Source organism: Lagenorhynchus albirostris, chromosome 9, assembly GCF_949774975.1.
Source record: "Lagenorhynchus albirostris chromosome 9, mLagAlb1.1, whole genome shotgun sequence".
NCBI lineage: Eukaryota > Metazoa > Chordata > Mammalia > Artiodactyla > Delphinidae > Lagenorhynchus > Lagenorhynchus albirostris.
The window spans coordinates 78,546,133-78,561,962 of record NC_083103.1 but is presented as its reverse complement, the minus strand read 5'-3'; the positions used below and the strand labels follow the sequence as shown (position 1 = coordinate 78,561,962).

Genomic DNA, 15,830 nt, shown 5'->3' with positions numbered 1-15,830 from the left:
TGGATCAATACTGGAAGATGTTAATCTTCCCTCCTTCCTTTTTTTCACCCTTCCTCCCTATCTCCCTTCCTTTCTTCTTTCCTTTCTTCCTTCATCTTCTGTTTTAATAGCAAGGTCTTCGTTTGTCATGAAAATCCTCTCTAAACAATTGTGTGAAGGAAAAGTTCCATTTGGCAGGAAGAGTTCAGGTACAGTTGGAATACGGCAATGAAAGGGACCCCTCAGAACATTCCCTGTGACCTTGACATTTACCCTTGAGGGAACTGAAACCTGGACATGGTCACAGATTTGCACAAGGTCCTTAGCCATTTGGGGGAAGATTGAAGCAGGTACTGACACAAAGATTTGGGAGCACGTCGTTGGTCTGGAGGTGATCCCTGAGGCATAGTCAAAGCGTAAGGAATTGAGACAGATAAGGGAGCAGAGACAACAGGGGTGTGCCCATGAGTGGGTTACCACTGTGGCCAGCAGGGACCCAGTCCCACTTCAGAACCTTTGAAGTCCTCACAGGGCATACTTCAGAACTGTCCCACCAAAGGGCAAGGGACCTGAGGTGTTTTCACCAACATTTTCCCTCTCTGTTTGAGAATGTTCCTGAAAGTGTCAACTAGTCAGCACCTTGGCTGGTGCTGCACTGGTCCAGCCTGCTCCTGGGGCGGGGGAAAGCTCAAGGCTGAGAGGGATTTATGGGGACCATTGCTGAAGCTGCCTGTAACTTTGGTGGTGGGTCCAGGGATTTGAACATCAATGGTGTCTGCTACAGAGACTGACAAGGATGGCTCTTTCCGTGCATCAGTCTTCTTTGTAGAATCCTTTATTATTGCCTGAGGCTGGCTTGCTATGATGCTTGCATTTGGTTTCTGTAGTTTTGGAAACACTTCCATCAGCCCACGTGGAAGTCTCTGCTGTGCTCTTATTCCAGTATCTATGATTGTGAAAAGAACACAACAAAACTCCCAGCTGAAAGATCATAAAAAAAAAGAGCTTATTCTGAGCAGCCTTTGCCTCTTACTAGCCTTGAACACCACCTCTAGCCTCCTGAAATCAACCTGACCTCAATTTCTCATCCACTTCCATGTAGGACTTCTGTGAGACAGGATATAATGTAGGTAAACGGCCTATATATATAGTGAGAGAGAAAGAGGAAAAGAGAGTGTGAGAGAGTGATACCAACTCAGGACACATTTACAAGAAGTAGAACATATATCTAGATGGATGCTTGGCCTGGGTCAGTGGGTCAGTATATCTATATGTATGTATCAATACCTCTATTTCTGTATCTATCTACCAACCCAGGCCAAGTTTCCATATCTATATGAATGTCTATATATACCTATATCTGTATCAACTCAGGCCACATTTACAAGTGGAACATATATATATGGAAATTTGGCCTGGATCAATACACACATATATATCTATAGATCTATATACAGATTTCTCTATATAGATATAGATATGATGCCACATTTACAAGAAATAGAACACAAATACTTGTTTTTTGGTATTCTGAGAGAGTCCATAAATATACATCACCACTTTAATGGAGGTATAGAGTGACTCCCCCACCCACTATCCACATGGATAGATGAGCTACAGTTAATTGATGGACAAAATGCTTGGATTCTGCCATATCCAATCGTATTCCAATAATCAACACTGGCTTTGTGTTCCTTATGCTAAACATTCAGCTCTTGAAAAATATTCAGGAGTTTGGCTTTTATAGACACAAAATATGAGACATTTGACCCAAAGTAACATGAATAATTTAAAATAGTTTAAATAAGTAAAGAATCTTGAAAAAGATCGGTTTAAAGTGTGTATCATGAAAATAAGGATTTATATATATGAAGTTTCAAACTGCCTTTTTGTGACGTTGTAATGTGTATTTGTGCAGAGATACTCTGCCTTCATGATGTAAGATAAATTAATATTCTGGGGGTAACTAAATGAACAAATGCAGAATCCTTTGCCAGGACCCAGCCTAGGCAAGAGCTCGGAGGTGTCTTCCAGTCAGATGTAGAAGTGTGCATTGTCCTCCCACTCCTGCAGGACCATTCGTGACCACCCACACTCCCTGTGCAGCTGGAGAAGTGAGCCAGTCACACTAGAGAGAAATGTCTGACTCAGGTGCACCTCACTTTGGAACAAAACACTCCATCCCCTTCTTATTATTTTAAAATAAATTTATTTATTTATTTGTGGCTGCATTGGGTCTTCGTTGTTGTGCGCGGGCTTTCTTTAGTTGCAGCCAGCTGGGGTTACTCTACATTGCGGTGCGTGGGCTTCTCATTCCGGTGGACTTTCTGGTTGCGGAGTACAGGCTCTAGGCATGCAGCCTTCAGTAGTTGTGGCTCACGGGCTCTAGAGCGCAGGCTCAGTAGTTGTGGCACATGGGCTTAGTTGCTCCGTGGCATGTGGGACCTTCCCAGATCAGGGCTCGAACCCGTGTCCCCTGCATTGGCAGGCGGATTCTTAATCACTGCGCCACCAGAGAAGTGCCCCCAGCCACTTCTCAAGAAGTGAACATCTGGAGAAAACCCTACCTGGTGTCTTCCAGAGTCCCAGGCGAATCGTTTCATAGCCATTTTTTTGTTTGACAGGCAATAAATACTGGGTTGCTGATGTGGGTGTGATACTGTCCAGATACCCCAGGGACATCTACAGCTCCTTTGGCTTCCCTGGAAGGGTAAAGAACATCGACGCTGCCATTCATGAGGAGGAAACTGCAAAGACGTATTTCTTTGTCCCCAGTGAGTATTGGAGGTAAAGACAGACACTTGGAGCTCTTAGGGCATCAGATCCCTCCTTAGTGGAAGGAGAGTTGCCTTTTAAAATTATTCTCAAATTGTGCTGAAACTCCATCCTCCTTCTGTGAATGGATGCAGCCAGTCTGAGTGTCACTTAGTCCCCTGCCTGTTTTCATCACACAGTGCCTGTCCTTGGAAGGCAAGGGACTTGTAGGATTGAGTTCAAAAAGGAGATTTTTTAAAAGGATGGAGGCTGAGATAAAATTTGAATCAGACTTTTAGAGCTGATGCCTCTTTAGGGATGGTCTAGTCTGTCTGAGTCTCCCATAACCCTATTGAAACGGGACCCTTTCCAGTTAAAAGTTCCTATTAATTTATACCAATGATGCATCCACCCACAATTGTTTTAAGCAGCCTTTGGATTTCAGCAAAGTGGAGATAAAGATAGCACCTACCTCCCAGATTTGTTGTGAAGATTAAATGAATCAGTACACTCAAAGCACTTAGAACAGTGACTGGCACATGAAAAGTTCTTTGTGAATGCTAAGTGTTATTTTTTGTTATTGTATTTATCACACATTCCAATAATTTTTTTTAACCAGGTATGATGAAAACACGCAGTCCACAGATGCAGGTTATCCCAAAGAGATAATTCATGACTTCCCTGGAATTGGCAAAAAAGTTGATGCTGCTTTCCAAGATAGAGGTAAAGGCTAAGAGGTAAAGGTAAAGGTTTCTCCATTTTGTTACCATTGACATAGCATATGTGCTGTTACTTAGATATGAAAGTAAATTGCATTCATGGAAACTTGTATGTTTTTTCAAGTGTTCATGTGGAAAAACCACTATTTGTCTAACATGATCATTATCTTTCATTTTATTTCCAGGATTTTTCCATTTCTTTCATGGAAAAGGGCACTACAAATCTGATCCTAAAACTAAGCAAATTTTGGCCTCCCGAATACTAACAGCAGGTTCAAGTGCAGAAATAACTGATGGTTGACTCTCACAAAGGAGTTGGAGAAAACATTTCTACTCAGCCCAAAGAAGATGTTTTTCTGAGAAACCAGGTATTTCAGTATTTTATTTGAATCTCTAGGTAATAACAAGGCACAGACATATAAGTACAACCTTATTTAACCTCAGTCTGGACATATTGTATGTTAACTATGTTGTACTGCTTCATGAACTTACACAATTTAGTGTTAAGTGAGTGCTGAGGATGTCAAGGTCATAGTTCACCTTTAGGTTTTCATAGAGAAAAGCTTTTTACCAATATTCTATGATATTTTCAGTAATTACATTTCTCCTAGTAACCACATTCTCAAATATTTTGTCTCTAGGATAGGCATACTCACAATGCAAGTGTGTGGGAAAATATTTAGGATGTATAGAATTCAAGCACTCACCCTTCTCATGGAATATGCAGAACATAAGGGAAGGAAGACTAGTTATTGATCCTCCTCACTTATTTTAACTTCAAATTAAGCCTTAAGTCAAATAAAGGAAGGAATTTATTGAGCTTTGGTTAGGGGTTCTGGAGGGAGCACTGGATTAGGTAGTTTTATGTGTTCCCTCAGTTCCATTTTGGGGAGTTATCTCCAATTTCTCAGTGAGAAAAGTCAGAGATTGATGCCAGCACAACTCTGCACCCTCACTTTTACTGCATAACTATGAGTAAACTGCTTAGATTTCTCAGCTATTCTCCTAGCTATCTTCATAAAGTTAGCTCTTATCCCTAAATATTATTGTTGGGTCTTGTTCCCCTGGTAGTTTTCCTTACAGGACACTCTGAGTGCACTTCACGTTACATTTTGCAGGTGCAAATTTGCAGAAGTTAACTACTGCTGCTGAAAAAATATCAGTACTACACAGATTGTCTTTTTTCTCATTCAGTCAGATTATTTACCATAGGTTTCCTGTGGTGCTCTGTGATTAACAGTGCCTCAATTTTATAGCAAATTATTTGTACAATGTTTATTTTCAAATATTTTTTTTTGTTTACCAACATAATAAATACATGCTCAGAAATTTTGAGCAAGTTGCCAATCCCACTGTGGCTCCTTCCTCTGAACCAAAGCCAAGAAGTACAGGGGACTTCTAGTACAGGAAATACTAGAGCCAGACACAAACAGTGAGAAAACTGTGAGTGAGCAGATAGACCCAACCAGCATGGGGGAGGAAATATCCTACAGGGGAGAGGCCGAAATGCCTCCAACTGGGGACAGGCTTTGGGAAGCACACTCTACTTGTTTCCTTTCTTCTCACATGTTGCTCTAGGTCCCGTGTCTGTATGGCAGGCCTGGAAGGCAGCAGGACAAGCAAGTAACAAGGGGATAACGTCAGGGCAGTGACCCAATTTCATTCACAGACAAAGCTCAAGTCCCCACTATGATCTACAAGGTCCTATATGCCCTTTCCCCATTACATGCACACCTTCACCTCATTCTCTAATATTCTCACCCTTGTTTACTCCATTCCAGCTGCATGGACTTCCTTGCTATTTTTTAACATGTGAGGTATATCCATACCTCGGTGCCTTTTCACTGGAATTCTCTTCCCTCAGGTACCTTCATGGATGACTCCCTCACTTATTTCTCAACTCTGTTGAAATGTAACCTTCTCAGTGAGGCCTTTGCTGGTTTACTCTTTTTAATATTACAACCTACACCACCCCTCCACACAAACATACACATATTCCCAATAGTTCTATACAGCCCTACAATTTTATTTTCCATATCTCTTATCACCTTCTAGCATACTATATAACTTAATCACTTATTATATCTACTGTTTATTGCCTGTTTTTCCTGCTATAATGGAAGTTCCATAAGAGGAAGGGCCATTGTTATGTTAACAAAAAAATGTTTTGTTTGATTTGGCTTTGGCATGTTTGTTTGTTTCACTGATATAACTCAAGAACTAAGTAGGTGCTCAATAAAACATTTTAATAAATGTGTGCTGAATTGATGCTGGACGCCAGCAAAGCTGGGAAGTCAAAAACAAAGTATATAGTCAGCTTGACCAACTCCTGAAGGACTCTTCTTTCTGTCCTTCCCAGCCAAGACAGTAGAGAATTACAAACATGGCAGCAGCCCCCAGAATGCTTAGAAGCTGAAAGAGAATTTCTGTGTGGTCCCTCATGGGAGGATCCATTGATGAGAGTGAGAGGTGAGAGTAACTTGGTGCAGACTTTATCACCAAACACCGTGTCCTGAGATGCTTCAATTCCATCCTAGTCCCCAAACTGTCAAAGAGAACAAGCCAGGATCCAGGTTTTAACTCATCTAAAGAGGCCAGGGAAACTACAGTCCCATGGAAATTTGAAATCACAGGAGAAATATGAACTTGGAATACATATATATGCCATTTCATCCAGAATATGTAAAAAGGTCCTACCAACTGTTAATAAAATGACAAATAGGCCAGTTAAAAATGCACAGAGGTATTAAATTGGATTCTTCACAAAGAAAGACATATAAATGATGAATAAACACATGAAAAATATACTTACCATCATTAGTTATCAAGAAAATAAAATTCTCATAAGGTACTACTATAAACCACTAAAATAATTAATATTAGTAAGACTGACAACACCAAATGTCGATGAGAAGCCAAAACATCTACAGCCCTCATACAATATGGAAATTGCTCACAAAGTTAATTATGTACTAAACTTATGACCTTTTCTACATATTTTCCCAAGCTCAATGAGCACATAATACACAAAAACCTTGTTCAAGAATGTTCATAGCAGCTTTATTCATGATAGCCCAAGTCTGGAAACAGAGATATATTCATACAATAGAATATTACATAAAAATGAATATTACATAGAAAGGAGAGTGAATGACCTTCTACTACTGGCATACCTCATTTTATTGCACTTTGCAGATATTGTGTTTTTTACAAATTGAAGTTTTCTTATAACCCTGCATCAAGCAAGTCTATTGCCACCATTTTCCCAACAGCATTTGCTAACTTTGTGTCACTGTGTAACATAATTCTCATAATATTTCAAACTTTTAAAGTATTATTATATGCGTTATGTGATCGTGATCTCTGGTGTTACTATTGTAGTTGTTTTGGAGCACCACAAACCACACCCATATAAGATGGCAAGCTTAATTGATAAATGTTGTGTGTGTTCTGACTGCTCCAATGACCAGATGTTCCCCATCTCCCCATCTTCTTTGGCCTCTCTATTCCCTTAGACACAGCAATATTGAAATTAGTCCAGTTAATAACCCTACAATGGCCTCTAAGTGTTCAAGTTGCACATCTCTCACTTCAAATAAAAAGCTAGAAATGATTCAGCTTAGTGACGAAGGTATATCAAAAGCTGAGTTAGGCCAAAAGCTAGACCTTTTGTGCCAAAAGTTTAGCCAAGTTGTGAATGCAAAAGAAAAGCTCTTGAAGGAGAGTAAAAGTGCTACTCCAGTGAACACAAAAATGATAAGAAAGCAAAACTTCTTTATTCTACTATCACCATATGGCACATGTGGCGAAACTTTAGTCACTTTCCTATTAATACTGGGAATAAGGGAAGGATGCCTACTATCACTGATATTTGTTCAACATAGTCCTGGAACTCTGGTCAAAAATTGACAAGAAAAATAATAATGGATATAGAGATTAAAAGGGAAGAGTCCAAATTACCATTATTTTCAGATAATTAGGTCATTTACGTAGAGAAACCCAAAAGAATCAAAACCCTTTAGACAGAAGAGAAATTTTAATATTTCCAAATATAACATTAACATATCATAATCATTTATATTCCTATATACTCACAATAAAAAGTCGGTAAAATATAGAAAATAAAACACTAATGGCTACAGTAAAATCTACAATCTACCTAGGAAATAATCTAGCAAAAATAGACCTTAACCTTAATAACTAAAATTTTAAGAGCTATTAGAGATATATAAGAAAAACTGAATACCATATTCATGAATAAATGACCTAAAGAGATGAAATAATTTAAAGATGATCTTTTCCCAAAATTAATTTATAAATGTAATGAAACTTCAATTCTATCCAAACAGTATTATTTGGAAAACAAAAACACTGATTGTGAAGTTTTTATGAAGGAATAAATACACACAAAGAGCTAAGAATTTTGACAAAGCATAAAGAAAGAAAGAGTCTCACCAGACACTGACGTTCTCACAAAACCATTATAAAACTAATACAGGAGCACAGATAGAAGCTAATGGAACCAAATATGAGTCAAGAAACATATCCTTGGCATGATAGAGGAGGCATCACAAGTTAGAAGGTAAAGAATAAATAGTAAATAATGTTTGGAGAAAATTGGTATACTATATGGAAAAAATAAAGGTGGATTCTTTCTCCCGTTCGGTGTTCATGATTAATACTCTTCACCATGTATTGGGTTGACCAAAATGTTCATTCAGGTTTCCCAAATGTTTTGGTCAACACAATATTTCCAGCTCTCCACCTACTGGACACATGGAAGTATTACACTGCCTGGCTTACTGGCAGTGGGTGGGGCCATATGACTAGCTCGAGAGTGAATTGTGAGTGGTGGTGGCATGCGGCTCCTCTGGGCTGGAACATTTAATTGCCTGCACAGAACCCTTCAGACGTCTTTTTCCATCCAACGTAACAACTGATAGAATTCAAAACTATGGCTCCTCCGGAAATCTGGGAAACAAGGTTACTACCATGAGAAGAGCCCCTCTGTCCAACCAGGATGGATGCATAGCATGAGCAAGAAGTAAACTTTTATTGCTTTAAGAAACATTGAAGAATTCAAAGCTTATAACCACAGAATAATTTAACCTATCCTCTTTGGTATAAACCACATACAAAATTAAACTTTGAATGGATTTAAGATGTCAAAGTTAAAAACTATAAAAAATAAGTGAAAAAATCAATAGAATATTTTTGTTACCTTAAGATGGAGAAGAATATCTCAAACAACACCAAAAAAAGCATAAACTATAAGAGGTAAATTGATAAGTTTGACTACATCAAAATTCAAAAATTATATTAAATGAGGGACATCAAAAACAAAGGCAAGGAAAAATTGAAAGATAGAGAAGATATTTGCAACATATGAAACTAAAGAAGGATTAATATGTGGTCCATACAGGAAATTCCTCCAATTCAACATGAAAAAGATAAGTAATTCAATAGAAATACAAGTGAAGAAAATAAGCTAGCAATTAACAGGAGAAGAAACTTAGGGAACCAAGAGCATCTGAAGAGATATTCAATGCAACTTTTCTTTTTCTTTTATATTAACATTTTTATTGGAGTATAATTGCTTTACATTGGTGTTTTAGTTTCTGCTTTATAACAAAGTAAATCAGTTATACATATACATACATTCCCATTACTCCTCCCTCTTGCATCTCCTTACCACCCTCCCTATCCCACCCCTCTAGGTGGCCACTAAGCACCAAGCTGATCGTCCTGTGCTATGTGGCTGCTTCCTACTAGCTATCTATTTTACATTTGGTAGTGTATATATGTCCATGCCATTCTCTCACTTCAACCCAGCTTACCCTTCCCCCTCCCCATGTCCTCAAGTCCATTCTCTACATCTGCATCTTTATTCCTGTCCAGGCCCTAGGTTTTTCAGAACCATTTTTTTTTTTGGATTCCCTATATATGTGGTAGCATATGGTATTTATTTTACCCTTTCTGACTTACTTCACTCTGTATGATAGACTCTAGGCCCATACTCCTCACAATAAATAACTCAATTTCATTTCTTTTTATGGCTGAGTAATATTCCATTGTGTATATGTGCCACATCTTCTTTATCCATTCATCTTAGGTTGCTTCCATGTCCTGGCTATTGTAAATAGAACTGCAATGAACATTTTGGTACATGACTCTTTTTGAATTATTGTTTTCCCAGGGTATATGACCAGTAGTGGGATTGCTGGGTCATATGGTAGTTCTATTTTTAGTTTTTTAAGGAACCTCTATGCTGTTCTCCATAGTGGCTGTATCAATTTACATTCCCATCAACAGTGCACGAGGGTTCCCTTTTCTCCACACCCTCTCCAGCATTTATTGTTTGTAGATATTTTGATGATGGCCATTCTGACTGGTGTGAAGTGATAAGTCATTGTAGTTTTGATTTTCATTTCTCTGATGATTAGTGATGTTGAGCATCCTTTATGTGTTTGTTGGCAATCTGTATATCTTCTTTGGAGAAATGTCTGTTTATATCTTCTGCCCATTTTTGGACTGGGTTGCTTGTTTTTTGATATTGAGCTGCATGAGTTGCTTATAAATTTTGGAGAGTAATCCTTTGTCAGTTGCTTCATTTGCAAATATTTTCTCCCATTCTGAAGGTGGTGTTTTCATCTTGTTTATGGTTTCCTTTGTTATGCAAAAGCTTTGAAGTTTCATTAGGTCCCATTGTTTATTTTTGTTTTTATTTCCATTTCTCTAGGAGGTGGGTCACAAAGGCTCTTGCTGTGATGTACATCATAGAGTGTTCTGCCTATGTTTTCCTCTAAGAGTTTTATAGTGTCTGGCCTTAAATTTAGGTCTTTAATCCATTTCGAGTTTACTTTTGTGTATGGTGTGAAGGAGTGTTCTAATTTCATTCTTTTACATGTAGCTGTCCAGTTTTCCCAGCACCACTTATTGAAGAGGCTGTCTTTTCTCCATTGTATATTCTTGCCTCCTATATCAAAGATAAGTTGACCATAGGTGCGTGGGTTTATCTCTGGGCTTTCTATCCTGCTCCATTAATCTATATTTCTGTTTTTGTGCCAGTACCATACTGTCTTGATTACTGTAGCTTTGTAGTGTAGTCTGAAATCAGGGAGCCTGATTCCTCTAGCTCCGTTTTTCTTTCTCAAGATAGCTTTGGCTATTCAGGGTCTTTTTTGTTTCCATACAAATTGTGAAATTTTTTGTTCTTGTTCTGAAAAATGCCATTGGTAGTTTGATAGGGATTGCAGTGAATCTGTAGATTGCTTTGGGTAGTATAATCATTTTCACAATGTTGATTCTTCCAATCTGTGAACATGGTATATCTCTCCATCTGTTTGTATCATTTTTTTTTTTTTTTAGGGGTTTCAAAGTTTATTTCACCATTCTTGAAGCGGTTAGGTACAAGTACAATGGGACAGACGACTGGACCCCAGGGCCCTCCTGGACCCCTACAATACAACTCACATGGTCAAGACAAGATCCCGTCCCAAATCAACCGAATTAATTACACACACCCTGCCGCTCAGCCTCTACCCAGAAGCCCACCCCCACCCCCACCCCCCACAAAAACGTTTTAAATAATAAACAGGCTGGTTGGCTTGCAGTCTGAATCCTGGCTTATTTCACAGCATTCAAGAGTTATACCGTAAATAAACATCATTATGGCCAATGACTAATTTAAATCACCATTCATTATAATACCAAACCAGGTTAAGTAATACTATTTTACTATCCTTCCCCCTTCAGGCTGGGGGTCAGAGTCTTCTTTTTCTGCAAGTAATGTTTATGACTAAAATCTGTAGTGTTCTTTGTCACACCTCTTTACCAGCTGTACCCAAGACTCCCTTCTGTAAAGCAGAGCGAGGACCAGGAGCCTGTAAGCGAGCTCCTTCCCGCTCGCGTACCCTGGGGTTAAACCAAAACTTTTTCAGTGACTTTGCTCCCATCCAAGTCTTGCAAAACACCAGCCTCTTTTTCTTGTTCTAGGTTCTCCTGAACAGATTGCAAACATTCAGGAGGCCATCAGGATGGCCTAAGCCTCACACCCACTCATTTGCCCACCCCTGAACTTCACTGACATGATTCACACAGGAGCCTGCCTTTCACTTTTCTCATGTTCCTATACACCCCCGCCCACTCTACTGTAAAGGCCTGCCCCCCGACATAAAGAAAAAGGGTAACTGTTAAATTTACTTTTCCCTTTAATAGAAGAGTTTCTTTCCTTCTTTGTAGCATTAGCAAAATATTTCACACTACCTAAATTCTTTCCCTTAAATAAAATAAAATGTATGCAAAATTGCTACAACAGACACTGCTCAACAGGTGCTGCTGGGTTAATGCGCACACTCCCCGCTCCTCTCAGAAGTGCAGAGACCGGAAGGTGGATGTACTCTACACGCATCACTGGGGGTCTTTTGAAAAACAACAGTGCCCGGTACTAAGACTTGCAGGGGAACGACTTTCTCCTTGAGAAGGGAAGAGGAACAAAACTCCTATCGTGCGCGCCCTGGGTGTTATTTTAACACCACACAGCTATGAAGCTTGGGATAGGTTAGAAAAATTATGAGAGTAATTCTTGAAAACAACGTCCAAGGTTAATTTCTTTTATAAGCTGACAATGAACAGATATCCTCATTGAAAACATCCACAATTAAGCAAAGAAAAATACTCAACTTCAGTACAAGCAGGAAGAAAAAGGGTTCTATAGGGAGTTTAAGTTGCACTTTTCAGTGCACTAAAACGGAGAAGCGTTTTATCCAGATCAAGTGAAAAATGCTCTTCCTACAATTCATCTAACGTCTAAAGGGAAGGTTTAAGTTCCGGCCTTTCATGTGCTCCAGAAAATACCGCAAGGCAGGTATTGTCTTGACAGTTCAATGATGGGCTCTATGTAGATTCATCAGATTAAAAAATAAGCAAGGGCCTCCACCCCACACCCCCAAGACAGAATAAAGATCGTCTCTGAGCAGCAGGCAAAGTTATTGAATACGAGGTCACTCCTCAGTAGCGGTGGCTGTACCAGTCGTCGTTGTTGATCTGAAGGAGTTCTGTCACAACCTGCAGGATGTTGTAATTGTGTTTCTTCAGCAGCCTTAGGTTTAGCTGCCTGTCACAGAATCCCATTTCAAAGAGATGGGACATCAGGGCTGCTGTCTGATCTTCGGAAACTATTGGCTGTGCAGTGACTGGTGGTCCAGCAAACAAGGCCTTGTATGCAGAGGCGGCAACAGACAAAGCCCCCTTCACCAGCCCTCCAGCAATGCTGCTCCCGTGGTGGTGCCTTGAGTGGTCAGAGCTCTTCTGTCTGCTGTTTACAAGTCCTGATGAGCCTCTGAGCTCTCCTCTGCTCTGATCAGGGACTGAAAAAACTTCTGGTACGGTAACTGGTAAATCCACTCCTGGGGAACCATGATGCTGTGCATACGGAGGACTCCTGGGCAGCCGTGGCGAAGGCCCTACCACCTCTGGGGTCAGGGGCACTGTGTCCAGAGTCTGTGAGGTCATAAGGATATCATTGATGCTGTGCCCCTGTGGCTGGTTCTCCCCTCCAGGGGGTCTCTCCCCAGCCTCGACTGGTTCCTGCCCAGCCTCAACCCCAGGCTCGCCTTCAGCCCCTCGCTCCAGGCCTGGCTGTGAGAGGGCAGAGCTGTACATGGAGTCCCCCAGGGGGCGGCTGGTGTCAAAGCACTCAGGCAGGATGATGATGTAATCCTCCGAAGAAGCAGAGGACTGACTCTGAACTTCATCTCTGAGCTCATCCTCCTCCTCCTCCTCCATGACAGCTTCTTCTTCAACAATACGGACAATCTCTTCCCTCTCGTCTCCAAGTGGTCCCTCTTCGGGTGGGGCAAATTTCAAAGAAGACTCCTTGCTGCAGAATCCAGGCAGCACAACCGGCTGCTGCTCCTCTGTGGTGTGCAACTGAAATTCTGCCCTGTGCGTGGACTTCTGTCTGCAAGGTGGTTTGTGATCCGGGGCAGCATCCAAGGTAAGGGATCGGATTACAGTCTCACACACGAACTGGGTCCCACTCAGGTCATCTTCTGCTTCCTCCACTGAAGAAATGTTCTCAGCCCTCTTCTTTACTGACACTGTGGAATCAGGAAGTTCTTTAAATCCCGCCCCTTCACTCTCTTCCTGTATCTGCCCCAAGCCTGGCTTCTCTATTAAAGGACTGTCATGTGGCAGAGGAGACATGCAGGGAGTCATATCCACAGGGGTGTTGTGGGGCACTCTCTCCAACTCTTGGACAATATTTATATCCAACAGCTCAAAGGACAGCAGGTCCTGGGCAGTCAGAAGGTCCACAGATGGGATGTAGAGCTCCCTCTCGCTGGCAGCATTTTTGGCCTTCTGTGGGATGCAGGTTCCTGTCCCTTCTGCCTGCTCAGTTGTTTCACCAGGTGGAGTTTCTTCTTTAGCCGGAAGAAGAGCTTCCTCTTGCTGGCAGGTGAGATCAGCACCTTTGCTTGAGCTGATCATGCTCTTTTCAATGTTATCAGAGCTCTCTGTGTAGGGGAAAGGATCCACTATGATACTGCACCAGACCCGAGGCCCAAACTGCTGGCCTTTGTGAGAAAGACGCCAGTGGGAAGTGTATGTTCCCTCCAGGGTTGGGGCAATGAACTCCACAGACACAACTCCCACATGGCCGGCCTTTAGGCAGGGAACCAAAACATCCTTCTTTTCTGTAGAAGCCAAAGTCAGATTTCCCCACATGAACTTGAGCTTTGTGTCTGTACTCCACTTTACATTTCCTGTATTTTTCATCCTCCAGTGTTTGATAAACTTGGTTCCTGGCTGGAGGTGAGTCCCATCAGGCAAATTCTCATCCACAAATGCTGCACTGAGGGTTGGCATAACTGAGGCACAGGGCTGCAAAGGGAGCATTGGGGTGTTAGACTGCAGCAGGCTCTCGGGTCGGCCCAAAGGAGACTTGGGGCTCTGGAGCCCATGGATCGAATTCCACAGATGAATCTTCCTGTGGAGTTTAAGCTGCTTTTTAAGTTCCTTGACCTCTGCTTTACGCTGTTTCTTCTCAGCTCGCAACCTTTGCTTTTCTGCTTTAAGAAAGTTCTTGTCAACCTGTTTCTGGAGCCTGGCCTGTTCCAGAGCAGCAGGAAGACGAGGAGTAGAGAACCTCGAGTGAGAGAAGGGTTCAGAGGAACCCACAACAGGTCTCCGCAACTTCAGCAGGACATGGTTGGAGTCATGGGCATATGGCCCCGATTCACAATCTTCACAGATATTGTAGGATGGGCAGAGGCTGCACTGGTAGCGCACACCGACGATCCTCCTTTGGCAGCTGCTGCAAGCAATATGCCAGTTGAACTGGTTTTCTGGCAAAAACAGTGCTTCCTCTGAAATAGGCATTGAGACTTCTGAAGGACAGGAACCCAAGGATGGATTCTGGAGGATAAGCTTCTCACGTAATTTCTGTTCAAGCTTCTCAACCGTTTCTTTAACCACTTGCTCTCTGAATGTCTCTAGGTAGCTTGTGAACCAGTCTGGGGGCTTGTCTTGAGGCTGGTCTGCGTCACGTGGAGCAGGTGGAAACTGCTGTGCTGCAGGCTCCTCCGGGGTCTTCATGTCTGATCCCAAGACTCTCACCAGAGAAGAATAATGTGCAAGTGGCTTCTTCCCTGTCCTTGCAACTGGTCGTTTTTCTGCTCCAACTGGGGGTGGGGCTTCGTAGACAACACGATAGCCTTCATGGACTTGCATCTGCAGTTGGTTTCCCTGCTTAACTGCCATCTTAAGTGCTTCTTCATATTCTCCTTGACTGTTGATGGATACCTCTTCATTTTCCTCATCCAGGTATTTTATTTGAATAGTGTTCAAATCAAATGAAACTTTTACCATAGCTTCCACATCAGCCCAAGTTGTATTTTCTGGATCAGAAACTAGAAAGCTTTGAGTTTCATTTTTAAAAGTCACATTTAGAGTAACCTGTGGTTCCATGCTGTGGGGCTTAGAGGACGACTTGCCGGAGACTCGCGGGGATGGATGGGAATTGTAGTCTTCCTAGGATTTGTAGGTTCTTTAGCCTATTATCCGCTCTCAAGATACTAAAACATAACACTCCAATCCATATCTGTTGACGTGCATAAGCGGGCGGAGCTCTTCAATTTGTCAACTGGGCTGTCGCGAGACTCGTGCCCGCTTCCAGTGTCGGAAGTTCCTCTCCATAAGACTACAGTTTCCAAGGGACACTGTGGCCAAGGCCTTTCGATCCGCAATGCATGCTGGAAATCGTAGTTTTCCTCCCACAGCCCTTTTATTTACCAAAACTGGAGACTTCCATTGCGACGGAAAGGGTGAGGGAATGGGCCCTCTTCCTTCGATTCTTTTAGGCACTATCTTGCGCTC

The 15,830-nt window shown here is 41.5% G+C and overlaps 2 protein-coding genes across 2 annotated transcripts in view; one reads left to right on the top strand and one right to left on the bottom strand.

Moving 5' to 3' along the window:
* The first annotated feature begins 3,745 nt into the window (after positions 1-3,745).
* The window catches only part of MMP8 (matrix metallopeptidase 8), a 35,209-nt gene continuing 23,124 nt past the window's right edge, over positions 3,746-15,830 (top strand). Inside the window, exon 1 of the mRNA XM_060157920.1 lies at positions 3,746-3,820. Coding sequence (XP_060013903.1) covers positions 3,746-3,820 — 75 coding nt within the window. The remainder of the gene's footprint in view (positions 3,821-15,830) is intronic.
* On the bottom strand, positions 10,815-15,447 carry LOC132526263 (next to BRCA1 gene 1 protein). The gene has a single exon (XM_060160295.1). The coding sequence runs from the start codon at positions 15,420-15,422 to the stop codon at positions 12,462-12,464; it is 2,961 nt and encodes a 986-aa protein (XP_060016278.1). The 5' UTR covers positions 15,423-15,447; the 3' UTR covers positions 10,815-12,461.

Coding starts and splice junctions, on each gene's coding strand:
- LOC132526263 (XM_060160295.1), bottom strand. CDS start 15,422: ATGGAACCACAGGTTACTCTAAATGTGACTTTTAAAAATGAAACTCAA.